This window comes from Polypterus senegalus, chromosome 15 (genome assembly GCF_016835505.1).
Source record: "Polypterus senegalus isolate Bchr_013 chromosome 15, ASM1683550v1, whole genome shotgun sequence".
Classification (NCBI taxonomy): domain Eukaryota; kingdom Metazoa; phylum Chordata; class Cladistia; order Polypteriformes; family Polypteridae; genus Polypterus; species Polypterus senegalus.
The window spans coordinates 114,411,700-114,436,653 of record NC_053168.1 but is presented as its reverse complement, the minus strand read 5'-3'; the positions used below and the strand labels follow the sequence as shown (position 1 = coordinate 114,436,653).

The 24,954-nt window shown below is 40.0% G+C and overlaps 1 protein-coding gene across 2 annotated transcripts in view; it reads left to right on the top strand.

Moving 5' to 3' along the window:
- The window catches only part of nbeal2 (neurobeachin-like 2), a 305,779-nt gene that overhangs the window by 172,209 nt on the left and 108,616 nt on the right, over positions 1-24,954 (top strand). For both annotated transcript variants that reach the window (XM_039737118.1, XM_039737117.1), the window contains exons 4-6: positions 5,432-5,513; positions 14,518-14,630; positions 18,467-18,549. In XM_039737118.1, the coding sequence (XP_039593052.1) occupies positions 5,432-5,513; positions 14,518-14,630; positions 18,467-18,549 (278 nt within the window). The remainder of the gene's footprint in view (positions 1-5,431; positions 5,514-14,517; positions 14,631-18,466; positions 18,550-24,954) is intronic.

Here is a 24,954-nt window from a genome sequence, read left to right as displayed (position 1 = left end):
GAACTCCTCATCCACTCACCATCAATACAGGAAAGAGTGCATTCAAAGAAGTGTGAGACATGACCAGGAAGCTTTTTTTATGTGGCTGATGTGATACCACTGGAGCTGTAACTGGATTTCATTGACACCATAAACTCATCTAAATATCAGGACATTCTGGTCAACAACATGGTTACCAGTAACTTAGTTGCATCAAGTAAGCATCAGCACCTCTAAACAACAAATATGGTTTAATAAAAAGACTAATGTTTCAACTGACTCTCTCATTCTTTGGACTGCAAAGTTGCGGTCAGAATAGAAGGTGATGGTCATAAGTGTGGTTTTATAGACACTGTGAAAAGAAAGACCTAGACACCACAAAAAAGTTTGGAGCAGCCACCCCGTATACTAGAAGTTTTGGCTGAAAAAAGCACAAATATGAGTCTTTACAGACAAGAGTCCAAAACAGAACTGACAGGCAATAGGCATACAACAGTTTGTAAAGTCTGTCTGGGAAAAATGATGTCATCGGGCCTGGAACTGGAAGTGGCATCATCGGGCCCAGGCGAAATTTCCCGTGTTTGGTCTGCAGGGATAAAAGAGAAAGAATTATTGTACTTGTACTCTGCCATCCCCTGGCCTCTTATACCTTCTTTTGAGTCCTTTTGCTGTCTCCCATGCACACGTGTTTGGCAACATTAATTATCTGTAAACTTCCTCCACATAGGAATGGTGCAAGATTCCTTAAAGAGAGTTCTCCAGCAATATCAAGTAGACAACAGCAAAAAAGCATGATGATATTACTACTTATTAGCTTCAGCCGGCACCAGGTGCAGAAACAGGGAATCCCATAAAATTGACACATCATGTAGGAACAAGTTTGCTTGGAAATAACTGCACTAGAATAAAATAATAAATAATTAAAATACTGTGGTGGGCTTGCGCCCGTTCTTGGGTTTGTTTCCTGCCTTGCACCCTGTGTTGGCTGGGATTGGCTCCGGCAGACCCCCGTGACCCTGTAGTTAGGATATAGCAGGTTGGATAATGGATGGATGGATGGATAAATAATCAAAATAATTTAACAGTGATGATAATAATGTCATTTTTTTCTTACAAAATATCTACCTGTATGGTTTGTTTTGTATAACTTTTTTTGTTCATCCCTATCAATAGTGTCAATTCCTGGGATTCTTGTACTGTATATTAAATGGTTATTATGCATCTTATTTAATTGCACCTTTCAAAACACACAAATTCACCAAATATTAAACAGCCTATAAATATTAAAGAAATAGAAAAGTCTAACGCCTAGAAAAAGAAAAGCAAATTTAAAGAAGTTTTAAGTTGTATTTTAAACAATAAAGTTATATGTATAGATGTATTGTAGTTATACATAATATGTGTATATACACTCACCTAAAGGGTTATTAGAAACACCATACTAATACGGTGTTTGACCCCCTTTCGCCTTCAGAACTGCCTTAATTCTACGAGGCGTTGATTCAACAAGGTGCTGAAAGCATTCTTTAGAAATGTTGGCCCATATTAATAGGATAGCATCTTGCAGTTGATGGAGATTTGTGGGATGCACATCCAGGGCACGAAGCTCCCGTTCCACCACATCCCAAAGATGCTCTATTGGGTTGAGATCTGGTGACTGGGGGGGCCATTTTAGTACAGTGAACTCATTGTCATGTTCAAGAAACCAATTTGAAATGATTCGAGCTTTGTGACATGGTGGATTATCCTGCTGGAAGTAGCCATCAGAGGATGGGTACATGGTGGTCATGAAGGGATGGAAATGGTCAGAAACAATGCTCAGGTAGCCTGTGGCATTTAAATGATGCCCAATTGGCACTAAGGGGCCTAAAGTGTGCCAAGAAAACATCCCCCACACCATTACACCACCTCCACCAGCCTGCACAGTGGTAACAAGGCATGATGGATCCATGTTCTCATTCTGTTTACGCCAAATTCTGACTCTACCATTTGAATGTCTCAACAGAAATCGAGACTCATCAGACCAGGCAACATTTTTCCAGTCTTCAACTGTCCAATTTTGGTGAGCTCGTGCAAATTGTAGCCTCTTTTTCGTATTTGTAGTGGAGATGAGTGGTACCCGGTGGGGTCTTCTGCTGTTGTAGCCCATCCGCCTCAAAGTTGTGCGTGTTGTGGCTTCACAAATGCTTTGCTGCATACCTCGGTTGTAACAAGTGGTTATTTCAGTCAAAGTTGCTCTTCTATCAGCTTGAATCAGTCGGCCCATTCTCCTCTGACCTCTAGCATCAACAAGGCATTTTTGCCCACAGGACTGCCGCATACTGGATGTTTTTCCCTTTTCACACCATTCTTTGTAACCCCTAGAAATGGTTGTGCGTGAAAATCCCAGTAACTGAGTAGATTGTGAAATACTCAGACCGGCCTGTCTGGCACCAACAACCATGCCACGCTCAAAATTGCTTAAATCACCTTTCTTTCCCATTCTGACATTCAGTTTGGAGTTCAGGAGATTGTCTTGACCAGGACCACACCCCTAAATGCATTGAAGCAACCGCCATGTGATTGGTTGATTAGATAATTGCATTAATGAGAAATTGAACAGGTGTTCCTAATAATCCTTTAGGTGAGTGTATGTATCTGTGAGCTAAGTAATATTTGATTAAAATTTGAAAAAAATTAAACAAAATGCTATTATTTTTTCTGTCAAGCTATATTGATGAATTGTGTATTTGTTGTGTGTAGCTTTGTGAGTGCATCTCTATTTTGTGTTTATAGTCTTGAGTTCATTGTACTTTATGTTGCCAATCACTAATTATATGTAATACAAGAATGTCAGCTAGGCTGTAACCAATAGATGGCACAAACTGAAAATATTGGTTAAATTACTCAAATTTAAAATAGAAAGAGTGCATTGTCACTTTAGCAGCTCCATGCTTTCTTTGCTTTATCCTTCTTGAGAATGGCTGTCAGTTCTTTTTATTCTAGCAAGGTTTGGTGTTATGAACTTCATTTTTGGTACACAAGAGAATGGGCTTACCATTCCATGCAAAAGTTTGGACACCCCTGTTATTTTGTTGTGATTTGAAATAAAAAAAAAATAGTAGATTCAACTTAGACAGCAAGCAGACTGAAACAGTGCCATTTTTGTCAAACTGTTAATGCACCAGTAGTAAGTAGGATGAGAGGCCATCTAGGAAAGGCTTGGGCTGCTACTGTTGGAAGAGGTGTATGTGAGGCCAGCAGGGAACACTTGCCCAGTGTGTTGTATATGGATCCCAATGCAGTGACAGCAACATTGTGTTGTAAATATGACGCTGTCCTTTGGATGAGACATAAAACCAAGATGTGGACTATCTATGGTCATTAAAAATCCCTGGGCATCTTTCATAAACAGTAAGGTTTATCTCAATGTCCTGGTTAAGTTGCCCATCATGGCCTCATCCATTCTGCCCCCCTTATCATCTCCTGTTTCTTATTGGCTTTCTCTCTCACCCCTTTAATACCTAATAGCTAATTCGTGGTGAGTGTACTAGCGCCATAATGGCTGCTGTCACATTATGCAGGTGTGTACAATACATTGGGGGTGGTTGAAGTAGTAATTCCTCTCTGTCTATGTAAAGCCTAGTGACAGAGTACTATATAAATATAATAAATTATTATTATTATTATTATTAGAATTTTAATTTACTGAGAAAATGTTAAAAATGCAAATGTCTGGGCACTCTTTTTGTCATTAATCTCTTCTAGTGTAACATGTTAGGTATTCCTGGTGAAGAACTGTTGTTAGTAATTGTCGGTTCTAGAGCCAAATAATTTCTTTGGCTCTTAAGATGTTGTGTGACACTCAGCAATCATGGGATCTTTTAAGGAACTGATTGAGAATCTGGAAATGTAATTAACTGATGCCTAAGAAGTAGGGGAAGACTATAAAAAAATATCAAAGTGCTTCCGGCTAGCAATTTCAACATTCCAAAATGCCACTATGAAATGGCATTTAAGGGTAACTGTGGAGTTCAAGACAAGATCTGGGACACCAAAAAATCTGACAGATAGAAACAGCAAGGCAAAAAAAGTGCAACTGTAAGGGAACTGCAGGCAAGCTAAGAAACAAGTACAAGTGCACTGCTCTACTGTTCGGCTTTACTAACCTGGACATGGCCTTCATGGAAGAACCATCAGAAGGAAGTGTTACCTGTAATCTTATCACAGAAAAAAACATCTGCAGAAGCATTTTTGAATGAAGTGCTTTGGGCAAATGAAGTTAAAATCAAACAACTACAACAAAAGCTTTTTTTGCAGAAAGAGAAACAACATTTGGGGAAAAAAACACCTTGCCATCTATTATGTTGTGGGATTGTGTGGTAGCTGATGGCACAGACAATCAGTTTGGAAAAATACTTATACAACAAGACAAAGATCCAAAACACACTTCAATATCTATGGTGTGGTACTTCAGGAAACTCAAGGTGAAGGTTTTGGAATGCAGTTCCCCAGACCTGAACATTATTGAAATCCATGTGTAGATCTTAAACATCCCAAGAATATCTCACAGCTAGAAGTCATCTGTTAGGAAGAACAGGGAAACATTTCCAAAACAAGATTTCAAAGACTCCTCATTTACTATAGAAAAAGTTTGCAAGGTTTGTTTTTGCTGAAGTGGGTGTTACTCTGCACGTACTTAGCAGGATAGCCAAACGTTTGCAAATTCCATGGTTGGTTGTTCTTTTTTATGTTCTTCTAGTTCATCAGATAAATCATAAACATATTAACATTTTCAGAATGCTATTGATTTAGTTTTTTGCTGTTGAAGTTATATTTATTATTTTTATATCAGATGTCAACAAAATATATGTAACTTAATCAGCAGTGTCCAGATTTCTGTGTGGAACTGCGTATTTTCATTGGATCAGGGCATGTACTGATATAGCTGCTGTCTTTTAATTCTGTCCACTCATCTCACACATTTAGTTCATTACTTTCTGTAGCTGCTGGCTTCCTGTTTCTTCCTCATTTCATTGACAAGATTGCTTCTTTAAGCCTATGTGCTCACTTAATCATTTAGAATGCTTGATGCAGAGTTTTAACACTTTATTTAAATATTTGAATAAATGTGGCCTAAGGCTTAACGTGAATGATTTCTGTTCATAAACACACTTACTAAAGTGGCCAAAAAGAATTTCAGCTATGCTTCAGCATTTGGCTCAGGCCCATCTTGAATCATCAGGGCTTAAGAGACACAATAGAAAAATTGTAATGAATTTAAAGAAATATTTATTAAGGGTGATTATAATGTAAGATATCCAGAAGACTTTTGCAGATTTAGAATATAAACAACAATCGGCTTTTCTTTGTATAATAATTAGTGGATGGCAACATTTAATTACACTGTAAGCTTACCAATGGATTGACTAATATACTAAATGTACTTAATACACGTCTCTTTATCTTTCAGAAACCTTGAGAACATTGAAGTTAACAAAACTCCAGGCTTTCTCTTTGAGACACTCAGATTACTGAAATTTTGCATTGATGAGGTAAGAGTAACAGAATCCGCAACAACTGCTTACTTCAAGTGGGGAAAACATACAATGGATTCAGAAAGTATTCAGACCCCTTTTATTTTATTCACAATTTGTAACTTGCAACCTTATATTAAAATCTATTAAATGTATTTTTTCCCTGTTTCAGCTAAAAGTCAATATTACACAATAACAGAGTGAAAACAAGATTTTACACATTTTTGCAATTATCTCTCTATAATTATAAAAAAAAAAACTTGGGACGAGATGTGACAGAGAAACTCTCAAAAAAATAAGAGTAAAGATCACATTAACGCAAACAAATGGAAAATATTACTTGGTAAAATAACAGAACAGCGAAAAGAGATCAAATAGTGTTTGAGGATGTCTGGGGGAGAAGGGAGAAAAGGCAGTGACTTTAAAACATTCGAAGCACTGCACAAAATGCAGATCATGCAGCACGGGAGCAGCAGCAAGCCAGCAGCTGATTCAGCAAAGAGGAGGTAAAAAAAGTAAATGTTATTTGATTCCCATTGTATCACCATTAAAGAGGGGTTTCGGAGGAGCGACTGCGTCTCCTTGGAGTGAATTTTCCCTCCCTCTTCACAATGGCGCGTAGTACTTGCAGGGAAGGGGGGGGAGTGCAGACCATGTGGCATGGCAGCAGCAGCAATCCAGCAGCTGATCGAGCAAATAGGACAAAAAAAAAAAGGAGTTTGTTCCCCATTGTATGACTGTTTAAGAGAGGTTTCAGAGGAGAAATTGTATCTCTTTGGAGTGCGTTCATCCCCCCTTTTCACAACGGGTCATGGCACTTGGCTCCAGGAGGTTTGGATTGGGGGATTGGCGAGCGAAGCCCCCTAGTATTAAAAATAATAAACTGAAATATCTTATTGACTGAAATGTTCAGACCCTTTACTCAGTATTTAGTTGATGCCCCTTTGGCAGCGATTATACAGTAGGTTGAAGTCTTCCTGGGTATAATACGACATGCTTCACATTCCTGGATTTGGGGGATTTTTCTGCCATACTTCTCTGCAGATTCTCCCAAGCTCTGTCAGTTTGGATGGAGACCATTGTTGGACAACTATTTTCAGATCTCTCCAGAAATGTTTGATTGGGTTCAAGTCCAGGCTCTGGCTGGACAACTCAGGGACATTCCCAGAGTTGTACCTAAGCCAATGTGTTGTCTTTGTTTTGTTTTTTAGGGTCATTGTCCTGTTGGAAGGTGAAGTCTTGGCCCAGTCTGAGGTCCAGGTTTTCATTAAGGATATCTCAGTACTTCACTCCAGTCAGCTTCCTCATAGCCCTCTCAGTCTCTACCACTGAAAAATAACCCCACAACATGATGCTCCCACTACCATAGTTCATGTTGCCTGGATTCCTCCAGACATGATACTAACCTTAGTTTCATCAAACCAGAAAATATAGTTCCTCTCAGTCTAAGAGTAATTTATGTGCCTTTTATGCAAACTCATCCATATATATATATTTTACTAAGGAGATGCTTCTGTCTGTCCACACTGTCTTAAAGCCCAGATTAGTGGAGTGTTGCAAGCAAAGTTGCTTTTCTGGAAGTTACGTTTCTCCCATCTTCACACATGTTCTCTGGAGCTCAACCAGATTGACCAGTGGATTCTTGGTCCTTTATCTCACGATTGCTGATTTTAGTTGGGTGACCAGCTCTAGGAAGAGTCATAATCATTGCAAACTTCTTCCATTTAACAATTTTGAAGGCAGCTCTGTTTTTGGGGAACCTTCAATGATGCTCTACTTGTTTTGTGGCCTTTTCCAGATCTGTGCCTTGACACAGTCCCGTCTCTAAGCTCTGCAGGCAATTCCTCATGGCTTGGTTTTTGTCAACTGCGAGACATTATGTAGACAGGTGTGTGTGTTCTCTACTCAGCAAAGACGTGAAAGAGAAGGTTAGGCTCTCTTCTACTCTCTGCCAATCAGTATGTATTTAATGGAGTTGCCCTGTTAGGAAGAAAGAAAAGCAGTCTACTGACCTGTGAAAATACTCATAACGTTACAACTGAACCATGCACTTTGTGCTGACAAAACCTGTGTCTCCCTGCACAGTCTCAAGGGCATGGAGGACATTCTAGGAGACAAGCAGTTACTTTAGCAGAGCTGAAGAGGGCCATAGAAGGTCCATAACCCATCAGCAGGACCAGTATCTGCTCCTTTGGGCAAGGAGGAACAGGATGAGCACTGCCAGAGCCCTAAAAAATGACCTCCAGCAGGCCACTGGTGTGAATGTCTCTGACCAAACAACCAGAAAGACTTCATGAGGGTGACCCAAGGGCCCCATGTCCTCTAATGGGCCCTGAGCTCAATGCCCAGCAGCATGCAGCTCGATTGGCATTCGCCATAGAATACCAGAATTGGCAGATGCACCACTGGTGCCCTGTGCTTTTTACAGATGAGAGCAGGTTCACCCTGGGCACGTGACAGAAGTGAAAGGGTCTGGAGAAGCCATGGAGAACATTATGCTGCCTGTAACATCATTCAGCATGAGCAGTTTGGTGGTGGGTTAATGATTGTCTGGGGAGGCATATCCATGGAGGGTCACACAGACCGCTACAGGCTTGACAAAGGCACCTTGGCTGCCATTAGGTATCAGGATGAAATCCTTGGACCCATTGTCAGACCCTATGCTGGTACAGTGGCTCCTGGTGCACGACAATTCCTGGCCTCATGTGGTGAGAGTATGCAGGCAGTTCCTGGAGGATGAAGGAATTGATACCATTGACTGGCCACCCCACTTTCCTGACCTAAATCCAATAGAACACCTCTGGGACATTATGTTTTGGTCCATCCAATGCCACCAGGTTGCACCTCAGACTGTCCAGGAGCTCAGTGATGCCCTGGTCCAGATCTGGGAGGAGATCCCCCACAACACCATCTGTCATCTCATTAGAAGCATGCACCGATGTTGTCAGGCATGTATACAAGAACACAGGGGCCATACAAAGTGCTGCATACAATTTTGAGTTGCTGCAATTAAATTTTGGCAAAATGGACTAGCCTGCCACATAATTTTTTCACTCTGATTTTTGGGGCGTCTTTGAATTCAGGGCTCTGTAGGTTGATCATTTTCATTTCCATCAGACAATGTGGCATCCTTTCATTCCTAACACATTACCCAGTCAATATCAGTATAGATATCCAGGAGGATTTCTTTTTCCCATTGAGATCTGATGTGTTTTCAAAGTGTTCCTTTAATTTTTTTGAGCAGTTTATATATATATGAGAGCAGGTTCACCCTGAGCATGTGACAGAAGTGAAAGGGTCTGGAGAAGCAAAACTGCTCAAAATAATTAAAGGAACACTTTGAAATGTATGTATGTATGTATGTGTGTGTATATATATATATATAAACTGCTCAAACAAATTAAAGGAACACTTTGAAAACACATCAGATCTCAATGGGAAAAAGAAATCCTCCTGGATATCTATACTGATATAGACTGGGTAATGTGTTAGGAACGAAAGGATGCCACATCGTTTGATGGAAATGAAAATGATCAACCTACAGAGCCCTGAATTCAAAGACGCCCCAAAAATCAGAGTGAAAAATTATGTGGCAGGCTAGTCCATTTTGCCAAAATTTAATTGCAGCAACTCAAAATTGTACGCAGCACTTTGTATGGCCCCTGTGTTCTTGTATACATGCCTGACAACATCGGTGCATGCTTCTAATGAGATGACAGATGGTGTTGTGGGGGATCTCCTCCCAGATCTGGACCAGGGCATCACTGAGCTCCTGGACAGTCTGAGGTGCAACCTGGTGGCATTGGATGGACCAAAACATAATGTCCCAGAGGTGTTCTATTGGATTTAGGTCAGGAAAGTGTGGTGGCCAGTCAATGGTATCAATTCCTTCATCCTCCAGGAACTGCCTGCATACTCTCACCACATGAGGCCAGGAATTGTCATGCACCAGGAGCCACTGTACCAGCATAGGGTCTGACAATGGGTCCAAGGATTTCATCCTGATACCTAATGGCAGCCAAGGTGCCTTTGTCAAGCCTGTAGCGGTCTGTGTGACCCTCCATGGATATGCCTCCCCAGACAATCATTAACCCACCACCAAACTGCTCATGCTGAATGATGTTACAGGCAGCATAATGTTCTCCATGGCTTCTCCAGACCCTTTCACTTCTGTCACGTGCTCAGGGTGAACCTGCTCTCATCTGTAAAGCACAGGGCACCAGTGGTGCATCTGCCAATTCTGGTATTCTATGGCGAATGCCAATCGAGCTGCATGCTGCTGGGCAGTGAGCTCAGGGCCCATTAGAGGACATGGGGCCCTTGGGTCACCCTCATGAAGTCTTTCTGGTTGTTTGGTCAGAGACATTCACACCAGTGGCCTGCTGGAGGTCATTTTGTAGGGCTCTGGCAGTGCTCATCCTGTTCCTCCTGCCCAAAGGAGCAGATACTGGTCCTGCTGATGGGTTATGGACCTTCTATGGCCCTCTCCAGCTCTCCTAGAGTAACTGCTTGTCTCCTAGAATCTCCTCCATGCCCTTGAGACTGTGCAGGAGACACAGCAAACCTTCTGGCAATGACACGTATTGATGTGCCATCCTGGAGAAGTTGGACTACCTGTGCAACCTCTGTAGGGTCCAGGTATCGCCTCATGCTACCAGTAGTGACACTGACTGTAGCCAAATGCAAAACTAGTGAAGAAACAGTCAGAAAAGATGAGGAGGGAAAATGTCAGTGGCCTCCACCTGTTAAACCATTCCTGTTTTGGGGTCATCTCATTGTTGCCCTCTAGTGCATCTGTTGTTAATTTCATTAACACCACAGCAGCTGAAACTGATTAACAACCCCTCTGCTACTTAACTGACCAGATTAATATCCCATAAGTTTCATTGACTTTATGCTATACTCTGATTAAAAGTGTTCCTTTAATTCTTTTGAGCAGTATATATATATATATATATATATATATATATATATATATATATATATATATATATATATATATATATATATATATATATATATATAATATTCCATTTCATTTTTATGGTCCCAACAGTTTCCCCATATGACGCGTCTATAGAAATCTAGTTACTATGAAGTACATTCAGCAGATACTTTCATTACAACGAAGTGCCCAAAAGACATTGAAATGCCTGAATGAATCATCCATAGAGCAGTTAGTTCTGTGGCCACAACTCAGTTGTGCACAACGATCCCCAAACAAAAACAGTGTCATTTTTTTTTCTTTCTTCGAACTTTCCTTGTACTGTTTTTTTTTTTTTTTTTCCCCTTTTTGTTTCCTGCGGTTCTCAGTGATACCTTTTGCTTATTGCTTGTCAACATTTGAAAAACATCCATTGGAATTTAACTCATTGTCACCCTCCTACGAAAAAACGATAACAGTTCATATTAGGAAAAAAAAAACTTTACATTTTTGCAACTCTTGATTGCGGCATAAAGAAAAAAGATGTTGCCAGTGATTTTGGAATTTCGCCATTGATGCTGTCAACTTTCTTGAAAGACCGAGCAGATAAAGAAAAAAAATCTCGGGTTGCAAACGTATGTGAACTGCTGCATTTGAAGACGTTCAAAAAGCATTTTTTATGTGGTTCAGTGATGCTCATTCAAAAAACATTTCTATTAATGCGGCACTCATTCAAGAAAATGTGAGGTTTGTAAACTCTCTTGGGACCTCCCCTAACTGGATGACACGCTGAAGAGTGTCGCAAAGTCCGATCTCCGCGTCTATGGAAGACTGTTTATCGGTTTCCGGGGCAACAGCAGGCTCAAAGCTATGCTGCGTTTCTCCGCCAAAGCAAACAGAAAAGATATTGATGGGTGATGCAAGGAACACTGTAAATGTGGGGTTCTCAAAAGAGTTCGGAAACCTCCCAATATGGTGAAGAAAAGGATGACTCGGAACCTGATTGAGAACTATGCTGCCCACAACATGCTTCCTCATTTAGATAATGTTCGCATTGAATTCCTCCCACCCAATTGCACAGCAGTGCTTCAGCAATTGGATTTGGGCATCATTTGCACACTGAAAGTGTATTATCGCAAGGAAATGCTGAGAAAAGTTCTCGTCCGCATAACTTGTAGGCAGGAGGAGATTAAAATTAACACGAAAGAAGCTATTGAAATGATTGCAAACGCCTGGGCGCAAGTTAAAGAAAGCACTATAGTAACAAATACAGAATCTCATTACAATTAAATTTTCGTTACAACAAAATATTTTTTAGGTCCCTGGGAGTTCGTTGTAATGGAATTTTACATATATATATATATATATATAGATATAGATATATATATATAGATATAGATATATAGATAACAAGAGAGAAATGTTACTTACACTATGCATTTTATAGTAACTGCAGAGAAAAATACTGAATGTCTTGTTTTTATGCTGAACAGAGGTTACAAAGTTTCTGATATAACAGACATCTATCGTGACCAACACTGGATAATATTTAAAATTTCCATGAAAAAATGTCATGCTCCTTGTGTTGCATAATCCACATGCAAAGTCATCCAGCAGTATGCTCACAATGTCCCAAATGCATGTATTTTTACTAAAATATTGTTTACTAAACAACCTCCTTAAAATGCACTTGTGAGCAAATTTGGAACCGGCTCTGATGTGAACGGGTATTTGAAATGCAGACTCTCCTTCTGTTGTTACATTTATATTCAAAGCAGTGAGCCACAACTGGGGCACCTTCGGATTACTTAGTGTTAATCTGTGGAACTGCACAGGTGACTTGACCTCCCACTTATTGAAGGATCTTTGATACGCATGAGTCTGAGATGTATTCTCTTGTTTTCACTTGCATTTATTTAACCTTTAATCCTTAGTTGTACACATCTCCCAGTGCACTCTTTTTGATGATATCCCATGAATCATAATGTTAGCCAATGAATGAATGGTTACTGTGCTGGACTCCTGACCAGTAATGGGAGGTGGTGATGTAGGTCTTCAGTTCAAATGATTAGTCTCATCTAAGCATGTTCCATTTTAGTTCATAAGAGTATTTCTTCAGAACTGGTTTATTTCACAATGTTTAGTAAAAAATATGTTTTTATGATATTGTGAGCATAATACTGATTTACTTGACATGTGGGTTATGTGAGTCTGTAGCACTGAGAAAATTTAAAATAAATAATCATGTCCTAGAATGTGTGGACGCACTTTGCTCCGTGGATGGTTGGGGTCCCTGGCTAATTGCGCATACATATACAAATGTGAACATCAGTCAGGTGCAGTTGGTGTGGCGTTACATAGTGCAAATAAAGGCACCTGCATGAGAGAGGGAGGGGCAGACAGGAGAAAGGAGAGATGAAGGCTAAAAATAGACGAATGACAGGGATGAAAGCAGGATCGTGAGATGCCAGGGTGTGGAGGTGAGGAGTGCAAGACTGATGTGCAGAGGCTGAAGAGGGCGACTTGGCTGAGTATTTTGCAGGGGAGCTGGACTGACCAGATATTCGCTCATATGAGCCCCCACATAAATCTGGAGAGAGGCAGCTGGAGATGAGAGGAGGGGAGACTCGGAGTGGGTGCCCTGCTGGGAACTATGGACAGCAGGGACCTTAGCTGGTAGAAAAAGGTTGGCCATATCTGTTGGGCATCTCCTCTGCTGCAGATCCCATGTGGGATAGGTAGAGGTGGCGTTGGTTTTAAAAGGATGCACCGAGGACTGAGATTTTAGAACTGATCATTGCCTTTTTAGCCTCCTTTTTATGGATTTATTTATGGGATTTTAACGATTGCCACTGTTTTTATTAAATATGGAGCACTGCACTATTAGAACACTGTTTGTTTGATGTATTGTAATAAAAGCAATAATCTCTAAGGAGGCTACCCCTTGCTGCATGTGTGTGTCTTCATCTGCCCAGCTCATCTCAGTTAGGACTATCAATAGCTGCAGGTTCAAGAAACTACTAAAAGGAATAGAGAGCATGGAGCTGACCTGCACCATCACAAAGTAATGTGAGATATTTTTCATTGGCTTTTTTGTATTGTTTGCTATTGTCCAATGATGGTCACGGTGGAAGTCTATTGTATTACCAATTTTGTTGTCTTCCTTCTTCATGAAAACAGGAGATTAAATATTTTTCTTGGCCATCACTACAAACTACATGGGGTTTGCAACACATTAAAAAAAGTTTTTGGGTCCAGTTTTTCTTTAAGTGTTAAATGCACATTTAGTTTTTAAGTGCATCTTTTCGTTTATATATTCATTTGGGTAAAAATGTGTTAAAGTTTAACAGTTAAAGCTTTGTGTGAATTATAGTTACAAGATTAAAGTAGATGTTTTTTTTCTTCCCAAGCTGTACATCCCCAATTTAAGTTTGTTCTTCTCTGTTATTTTCTATTTCATGGAATGTGTTTATGACCTTATTTTGGAGTCACCTGATCTAGGTCTTATCAGAATCTTTAATCTGCTTTGTAAATATGTCCTAAAGGAACGAGTTTGATGGGTTCAAAAATTATAGACTGCAGGGAAATGTGTAACATTTTTAAAATTATATTTTTGTTTTGGCTATAACACATTCAATCCACTGGAATGGCAGGTTTTGTTTCATAATCTTGTTCTATAATGTGTTAATTGCTGCATGAAAAATGCAAATGATGTTGATTTTAAAATCATTAAAGTGTTCATTGTGCTTTTCTCAAAATTCTATTCTTATGGAACTGATTACATTATAATCAATAATAAATCAAAAGTATATAGGCTGCCACAGGTGCAGTACAGAAAAGTATTAAAAGGCCAAAAAAACTTATTTGAAAAAAATGTGCATTTATTTTGTTGAACTGGCCTACACCCATTAGTTAGATGGGATCCTAATCCTTAGTTAGATTTTAAAGCCATAAAAACACAAACAATTGAAATATGAATGTTTCCAAGGTTTGAACACTTAGCACAGTTGTTCTGTCATAGTCAATTGATAAACATCTTTGCATAATTTTCAAGACTTCAGAGCCAATTTATAATCTGTTAATTATTTTGTTTTGCAGCTGAAGAGGGTGGCAAATAATCAGTCATTTTTGGAGACTGTGGTACTTTATAGTTTACACCTTTGTGAGTGTGTCTATGACCCTTATCAGACATGGAGGAGACAACTCAGTGGGTGAGTCAACACAGCATTTGAGATAATCTTCATAATTCTTATTCTTATACTGCTGTTCACAATTTTTTAAGAACAGTTTTTTGTGAATTGAATGAATTCTAAAGTCTTCTCACTTCCTAGTATTTTGGCATGTTTTAAGTAATCAGATCTTAGCAAAAGTACCCTGGTAGTAACATACATCTTCTTTATAGTACAATCTCTAAGGGCTCTTACTGTGATTTATTACTCTCAGTATGTGAAAGAATAATGTGTTAAAAAGCTTGTGTGTATTTTTGTTCACACTTGGAAACTCTAATTTATTATGGAGCAATTCATCAATTCAAAGTAATAACCAATAACATAAATATGACCAGTGAATACTTTTTAGTACCTTAAGAGCTACCTTGTTATTAAACAATACCTATATTTTATGGATTCAATAAGTGTGCTTCTTTTCTAAGGTCTACCCTATTTAGAGGTACACCCACTCGTTCCTGCCATTAATGAAGTGCCCCCAGATATTAAAATATAGTGCAGTAGGTGGTTCATGACTTACAGTGCTCCTCCATGTCCGCAATATGAACAATAGTTAACATAAATAAGCTAAAGTGCACCAGGCACAACACATCATGACATAAGAAATAATTTTAGTGGCCCTCAATGGTAGACATACTGTATATGGCAAGCGTGATTATCATTTAGAGCATAGTTCTTAAACTATGCATCATGTTTTGACACCTTTTGGGTCACTGGCTCGTGACTCACTGTTGTATGCAATGGGAAAGGGTCTTGCAATAGGTTGCTGTGGGCAGTTTAAGCAATCAACATTGCTCTGCTAAGACTGTCTGTGGTGATTCTCTATGGGGAACAACCCACAATCTGATAGTAATAATGGACCTGGTTTTGAAGACACTAAAATGGGCATGATTGGGTTGTGAGAAAAACAGTTTAAAAAACACAACACAAAAAACAAATTGAGACATCTGTAATGCACTTCAAGATATCTTTAAATCCCTTCCTCTTTATATAAAATCATTTTCCATTACTCAGATATCACTAACTGTTAATAACTTGGAAGGTAAATTCTCATTTAAACATGTCTGTAATTCATTTGTAGAGGCATTTAAAAATACAAACAATCATTTAAAGATATCTTTAAATGCACAAGTTGATATTTAATAATATCTTTAAATCGTTCAAGATCTCTAAGTATGTTTCAAAAAGATATCTTAAAATGATTTAAAGGTAAAGCTCTCTTTATGGAAGGTAAATGCTTCCTATTCAAATACTTTCTCCATGGATTCTAAAATGTGTGTTCCTCTTTCTTTCGAGTTGTTAATACATGTACAGTACATAGTGATCACATGCCCCAGTGCACCACCAACACCCAAGAAGAAGCTGTGCCAAGAAAATTGTAGTGACATCATCTCTAGCTGACATTTAAAAACAAGACTTGCCACCACACCTGTGCAGCAACTATAAACCTCAGGAACAATTCCAGTGACTTCTCTGCATTGGAGTTAAAAATGTCACGTGAGACAGTAACTAACACTATGCTAAATGTCACTGAAAGAAAGTTAAATGGAGGACAAATTAACAATAGAGCAACATACTAAAATGTTGAATTACAACAATTAAGTACCAAATATCAGAAAATGTCAATATATTGTCAAGGTCCCTGTTCCGCAGTGCTGCCAACTGTACATGGCTGCCACTACGCATTTCAAAAGTTCCCGTTTTTCTGTGTCACCCTGTATTATTGAAGATTTTTTTTTTCTTAGCTGGGGTCACAGATCTCCATCCAGGTTATTGGTTTCCTGCCTAGAGAGGAAACAGACAGGCACATGAGTCACTTTGTACCCCTCAAATCATCTCTCCATGTCCACAAAAAAATCAGTCCAATAATGGTTGTGTCACAATCACACACATGATGTTATATGCTGCACTTTGTACCCCATGAAAAAAATTAAAGGAACACTTTTTAATCAGAGTATAGCATCAAGTCAGTGAAACTTCTGGGATATTAATCTGGTCAGTTAAGTAGCAGAGGGGGTTGTTAATCAGTTTCAGCTTCTTTGGTGTTAATGAAATTAACAACAGGTGCACTAGAAGGGGCAACAATGAGATGACCCCTAAAACAGGAATTGTTTAACAGATGGAGGCCACTGACATTTTTCCCTCCTCATCTTTTCTGACTGTTTTGTCACTAGTTTTGCATTTGGCTACGGTCAGTGTCACTACTGGTAGCATGAGGCGATACCTGGACCCTACAGAGGTGGCACAGGTAGTCAAACTTCTCTAGGATGACACATCAATATGTGCCATTGCCAGAAGGTTTGCTGCAGCTCACAGCACAGTCTCGGGGGCATTGAGCAGGTTCCAGGAGACAGGCAGTTACTCTAGGAGAACTGGACAGGGCCGTAGAAGGTCCATAACCCATCAGCAGAACCGGTATCTGCTCATTTGGGCAAGGAGGAACAGGATGAGCACTGCCAGAGCCCTACAAAATGACCTCCCGCATGCCCCTGGTGTGAATGTCCCTGACCAAACAATCAGAAACAGACTTCATGAGGATGGCCTGAGGGCCTGACATCATCTAGTGGGCCCTGTGCTCACTGCCTGGCAACATGGAGCTTGATTGGCATTTGCCATAGAATCCTAGAATTAGCAGGTCCACCACTGGCGCCCTGTGCTTTTCACAGATGAGATCAGGTTCACCTTGAGCACATGTGACAGACGTGGGAGGGTCTGGAGAAGCCATGGAGAACGTTATGCTGCCTTTAACATCGTTCAGCATGACCGGTTTGGTGGGGGGGGGTCAGTGATGGTTTGGGGACCCATATCCATGGAGGGACACACAGACCACTACAGGCTAGACCACAGCACCTTGACTGCCATTAGGTTTTGGGATGAAATCCTTGGACCCTTTGTCAGACTCCTGGTGCACAACAGTGCCTGTGGAGAAAGTATGTAGGAAGTTCCTGAAGGATGAAGGAATTGATACAATTGATTGGCCTCCACACTCGCCTGACCTAAAATCACTGGGAAGCATACTATATGAGTGCTAACTCAAAAAGAATCACAAATTTGAAAGCTATCAATGAAGCCTGACTCTGTCATTAAGTTTAGGAATAGTCAGTAGTTGTGTACTAATGCCAGATAAAATTATTTTTCAGTGTGTAGTTGAATTAGCAGAACACGATGAAAAGAAATCTTCTTACACCTGTGTTCATATAGCAGAAATTGAACCGAGCCATCATGGACACACAGTCCATTCAGCTTTCCAGTATTAACTGTATACATGTCACTCCTTTTAGTCACCATTTGAGTTGGGGTGTGAGCCACTTGTGAAGCTGATCTTAGAGTATACGTGCATCTTTGATAGTTATACTGTAAATATACTTTAGTTAAAATGTATGCATGCTTTATGCACCATATAAAAGCAATTTTGATGATGCAATGCTTCTTTAAACAAATTTCTTAGGGAAACTAATAATAAACAGAAAGTTAAAAATGAAATTGCTCACTAAATATTCCAAGGGAATTTGAGAAGCAGAGAGTTGCCAAAATCAAGTATGATCAAGTTTATTAACTTAAGAGATTGTCTGAAAGCCAAAATTCCATCCGAGTTTTTCTATGAGAGGAATATCTCTGAGAATAGTAAATATAGTATGAAATGTAAATTTACTGCGCTTCTACAACTTGCACAGTGAATATCATTTGACTTAATGCTCTCTTGCAGACATGATTTGTAATATTTTTATTTCATCATATTGCTAGTCTCTTTCTTAGAGTGTCCCCATTTCCAGCTTTGTCTTACATATGATCTTTTTTCACTTTTGGTTAATGCAATACAGGGAGATTGTGAGCACCCAGGAGCGGAACAAGTACAAGTTTTTACCTGCCTTGCTGCCAGAGGATTTCACTGCCTTTTTTCACGGTAAGCAACTGTATATGACCATAGTTAATGCATTAAAAATCTTATCTTTAAAGTGTTTAATTCTGTTTGTCACCTATCAGAAATGTGTCACACATCTCACACTATAGTGTAAAACTGCAGTTTCTGCACTAAATTCATTAACCACCCCCACCATGGTATAGGAAGAGATAATCTAGTGATTGAAACATGGAGGCTTTTAATTTTATATTGATCTTTACGAAGTCAAATGACAATACAGTTTCCTTGTACATCTAGTACTATAGTACACCTAATAGTTTAGATGTTAAAATAAAGAATGTGTATAAGTGGAATCGGCATGGTCTACCTGTGTCCTTGTGAGAGGACAAAGGTGAATTGGCATTGCTAAATCTGACCTGCGTGTGTGTGTGTATTCACCTTTGTGTGTGTGTATAGTCCTGTCCAGGAATTTTCCCTGCCTAGAGCCTGCTGCTTGTTGGAGCTTCCTCCTGACCCTGCTGAGGATAAGTGGATTTGGAAGATGGATGGGTATATAATGTTAAAAGCCATATACTAATATAGAGTAATATTATCCTAAAATGTAGTCATGCAAGTATTGCTGATAATCAGAATGCACTTGCTTTATATAATACAGTATGTGCAGCTTTGCGCTAGGCTGATTAAATTAAATTAAAAATCCCTGTTATGTAATGAATTTACAGTAATATCTTAGTTAATGAATCATCTAAGAACAAATATCTTTTATAACTAAGTCAGCTCAAAGTGCTGTATAATATGATATTTAATTATGGAGGTAACACAAACAGGTGAGTTATTGTTACATAATCTTATTGGATAACTGTCATTTAAGATGGTCTAAAGATTCAAAAGGTTTGAAATGAAAATGGCACTGCAGCTGACATACTGTTAACGAATGTGTCAAGACATTACTCTAGATTTTATTTATTCATTTTTTTATATAAATGGTTATAATTCGATGTTAGTTGGATAAAGGATGTATTTTGTAATTTACCAGTAAGTAAAAGATGCATAAAATAAAAAGTTCAGTAAAAAAAAAAAATCAATTTGAAGCAAACCACCTTAAATACTAAAAAAAGCACGATAATGTTGTTTTGTGGATTCATTAGAAAAGAAAAAATTACATTGAAACCCTTTAGTCCCAGTGCTTTTACTATTCATTTGTTTTTACAAAGGTGATGATGTGCAGTGGCTAAGGGTTTGATTTTTGTAATCGTACATGTGCACTTTCATATTCCACTTCTGGCTGTTTCTGTGACCCTGGGTGTGTCACCTCCCCAACCTTACTGTATGAGAGAGCCTATTTTATTGCATACATTTCTGTATTTAAACATAAAGTGCTTTTGGGACAGTATGAATCATATCAGGAACTAAATAAAATACCAAAGACATTATGAATATTTTAAATAAATACCTTGCCAAGTAGTGTGGTCTGGAGGCAAAGATGTTATAAGGTTAAGCATAAACATCCTGGTTCACTCCACTCTACTGATTCTCTGTGCAGACCACAGAAGAAAAAGGCTTTTAAATGCAGTGGTCAGCATGAGCTCAAGCACATGCAAAAGGAACTCCAAGTCCAGCTCAGGGTGGTGAAGGAGCAGTACAGGAGAAAGCTGGAGAAGAAGTTGAAGAATAACAGCATGAAGGAAGTGTGGGATGGGATGAAGATCAGCAGCTCGAAGCGGGGGGCCTCCATCGAGAGAGACATGGAGAAAGCAAACCTGATGAACAACTTTTTTAGCAGGTTTGACCACCCTAACCCACTCTCACTCTCATCTTAGAGTACTACATCCTCCACCCATCCTTCTGCTGATACCAGCATGGGAGAGAGTTTCCCTCCACCCACAATTACAGAAGCCTAGGTATGGCGTTATTTCAGTGCCACTATTCTGAGTGCACGTAAAAAAAATATTGCAAGTGCAAGTGTTGCATTTTGAGGAGAAATTTATTTTGAGCGTACAAAAGCTGAATTTGAGTGAACAAAATTCATTGCTGCGTGCAAAAAATGTATTTCAGTGTTTGCGCTTATCCATATACACACACACAATAGCACCTCCTCTCGCTCAGTTTTTTCATTTGCGCTTGCTCGTAATGTGTTGCTTGCGCTCACAACATTCTCTGCTGCGAGCGCTCAACTCTCTGTACACCGTTATAAGTGTGTTACAAAACCAACCAATCACAGACTTGGTTTCAAAAATTCTGATTGGCTCTTACGGTTTTCAATCAGCTGCTGTTCAGTATTCGACGACATAAAAGAGAGCTACTCAAATATAATTTGGAGAGTCAGTTGGCATGGTTGTATAATGCAACTACATTATACTACACCAACGATAGTCTTAACAAATAATATATTTTAAAATAAAATAATTAAAGATATTATCCGCAAATTGGGGTTTAATTGAGTTTAGTTGGATTTAGCTACATTTCGGACTGTTTCCGGAATGCAGCAGCTAGCGAGCTGATTGGAGACCGTAAGAGCCAATCAGAATTTTTGAAACCAAGTCTGTGATTGGTTGGTTTTGTGGCACACTTATAACGGTGTACAGAGAGTTGAGCGCTTGCAGCAGAGAATGTTGTGAGCTAGCAACACATTGCAGCAAGCGCAAATGAAAAACTGAGCGAGAGGGGGTGCTATTGTGTGTGTGTATATGGATAAGTGCAAACACTGAAATACATTTTTTGCACGCAGCAATGAATTTTGTTCACTCAAATTCAGCTTTTGTACGCTCAAAATAAATTTCTCCTCAAAATGCAACACTTGCACTTGCAATATTTTTTTACGTGCGCTCAGAATAGTGGCACTGAAATAACGCCATACCTAGGTAAGCAGAGAGCTGAGGTGACTTCGTGCCAGCAAAGCAGTGGGTCCAGATAGAGTATCGCCACGACTGTTGAAGGCCTGTGTGTTGGAGCTGGGGAGTCCTCTACAGCACTTCAACCTGAGCCTGGAACAGGGGAGAGTGCCTAGGCTTTGGAAAACATCTTGCATCACCCCAGTCCCAAAGGTATGACGTCTTGGTGAGCTGAATGACTTCAGGCCTGTCACCCTGACGTCACATGTGATAAGACCATGGAGCGGCTGCTGCTTCACCACATGAGGCCACAGGTTCGCCATGCCCTCGACCCTCTGCAGTTCGCATACCAGGAGAAGGTGGGAGCGGAGGATGCCATCATTAGCTACACTGATCCCTGTCCCACTTGGACAGAGGTAGTGGTGCAGTAAGTATTATGTTTCTGGACTTCTCTAGCGCCTTCAACACCATCAAACCTCTGCTCCTTAGGGATAAGCTGACAGAGATGGGAGTAAATTCATACCTGGTGGCATGGATCGTGAACTATCTTACAGACAGACCTCAGTATGTCCTGCCACGTGAAAAAGTTCGCTGACAACACTGCTATCATGGGCTGCATCAGGAGTGGGCAGCAGGAGGAGTATAGGAACTTAATCAAGGACTTTGTTAAATGGTGAGACTCAAACCACCTACAACTGAACACCAGCAAAACCAAGGAGCTGGTGGTGGATTTTAGGAGGCCCAGGCCCCTCATGAACACCGTGATCATCAGAGGTGACTGTGTGTAGAGAGTGCAGACCTATAAATACCTGGAAGTGCAGTTGGATGATAAATTGGACTGGACTGCCGATACTGATGCTTTATGCAAGAGAGGACAGAACCGACTATACTTCCTTAGAAGTATATAAGATGCTGCAGATGTTCTATCAGATGGTTGTGGCAAGCGCCCTCTTCTACGCGGTGGTGTGCTGGGGACGCAGCATAAAGAAGAAGGATACCTCACGCCTGGACAAACTGGTGAGGAAGGCAGGCTCTATTGTAGGCACTGAGCTGGACAGTTTGACATCTGTGGCAGAGCGACGGCGCTGAGCAGGCTCCTGTCAATTGTGGAGAATCCACTGAACAGTATCATCTCCAGACAGAGGAGCAGCTTCAGTGACAGACTGCTGCCACTGTCCTGCTCCACTGACAGACTGAGGAGATCGCTCCTCCCTCACACTATGCAACTCTTCAATTGTATTTTCATCAATATTTAACACTAGAATTACAAAAGCTTACGAGAAACTCGTAAATCCGGCCCACCTTAAATCCACTCGCACGTCTTCATTCAGCGACGTTTGTCTTGTAAATGTGTCGATAATCCCAAGCAGCAAGCTGCCTGCTGTACTATTCCCCCTACTGCTGGAGAAAATGCAAAAACCTCTCCCAAATGAAGCCTTGTTTATCAGTGAGTCAGGTACCTAGGCTAAAAAATATATTGTTATTCAGAACACATGCATTTCACGTGTGTTCCATGTCCACAAATATCTGTGTATGTGTAGGATGACAGAAATGTTGAACACATACGTAAAAGACAAACTTTTTCCATGTTTTAGTACTAACGACAAAATGTAGACATGAAGTCTATAATGTGTGAAGACTGAAGTCCAAATATCAAATAAACACTTTCACAAAAGAAACAAGTATAACAGAGCAAATGCGCTTTTTTCCAAGACTATAAACGAAGATAAAGAAATCAGGTTAGTGTTGCTTGTTGTCCTAACTTCTCAGGTAGTATACTGGTTAGAGCTGCTGACTCCAATTCAGAAGGTTCTGTTTTGAGTAGTGAGCTGTTCTTATTGTTACTATCTTCTTATATAATACGCTACCGTGGCTGTTCGTTTGTTTGTCCAGGATTTTAAATCACCTTTAGCTCGCAAACCGTTTCACCTATTGACTTGAAATTTGGTACACATATACTACATATGACGTCTTCTATCCAATTTCCGGTGATGATTTTTATTACTCTTTTTATTTTTATTTTATTTTATTGTTGAATCAACTCTCAGCAGTGTGCAGCAGGGCGGCAGTGCAGTGCATGTGTATGGGCACCGTTCTCATTCCCTACCACCATCGCTAATCATTCTTGAGGCAGATTGAAGACTTAAGTGCCAGCTTAAATGAAAAATTAAAGAAAACATACTAAGTAATTGCAACACAAAAACTAACTTAATCAGTTTTAACGCGAAAAGATGCAGATGAAAGAAGAGAAGCAGTGGGCCGCTAGGGTGGAGAAAAGAAGAGCTACTTAGGAAGCAGCAAGCGCATCAAACTCTGAGCAAACAAATGTTAAACGGAGAAAGAGGATGAAAACTAGGAATGCTCAAGTCAAGTGTATTCACTGCACGTTATCGTGCGGTACGCCATTACTGGTTATACAATAAAAGCATACATTTGATTTGAGTCTGCAGGGCTCTAGAGTGCGACCTAATTTCTCAATGGTGCGACTAAAAAAAATGAAAGGTTGCACCGGTGCGACCAGCCGTTCGAGGGGGAAAAAAAACGAAACTCCGTGACTCTTAAAGTCTCCCTGTTGTTCAACAACAGACACACATTAGGCCCATATCATGGTCTAAACCAATCAGAGATAGTGAAGGGCGGATCCCGCCCCCCCCTCTGATTGGCCGTGGTCCAGATATTCCTGTACGTGTGTTTACGTTTGAAAATGCATGTGATGCAGTCAGACAGAGAGAGGTGAGTAGCCCATCAGGTAAACAGTGGATGTAGCCGTGGATTATGAGAGACGATGAAAGAACAATTGACAGCTTTTTCGTTAAGAATGTTAAGTTAGGGCCTGATCCATCCGAAAATCATAACCAATGCTCTGGCACGTAGCCATCAACCTCCCAAGATATTATAAGCCCTGGTCCGGAGACGGCATTAGATAATGAGCCACATACGATCGAGTCCGAGCCCACTGAAATTAAAAGGGGTAAAGTGTATACATTTCAAAAAGAGTGGCTTGACCAGTTTCCCTGTATTTACTGTAAAGAGTGTGGGAAGACCATGGCCGGCAGTAGTGCATTTCTGACTGGTTCTAATACATTTAGAATTGAAACTCTAAAAAAGCACAATGCATCTATAAAACACATTACATGCCGCGATAAATGCACTGCTGAACTGTCCCCTCTCCCCGCTGCCTTTCAGCGGCAGGCAGTAGCAAACAGATCATCAGACAAGGCCGAGATGATAATTAAGTTTAACGTTGCCTACAATATTGCAAAAGAAGAACTTCCCTTCACTAAATTCAAGTCCGAAATAATTCTTATGAAGAATAATGGCTTGAACGTAAACTTGACGTACAGCAATGATGTCGCGTGCGCCCAATTTATAGGAGTCATCGCAGATACATTGAAAAAAAAGACGTCTGTGCAAATTGCGAACAGTGCGTACATGGCATTCCTGATCGACGGAGACACAGATATCGCCACAAAGGAATGCGTCATTGTGTACGGTCGTATCTTGCGGAGAGGAAGACCGGTGAATATACTTATTGGACACATTGAGGTCGAGTATGCTCATGCCCAAGTCTGGAAGATTTTGATGCTAGAGAGAGTGTGGCCAGCTGGTTTAGTCA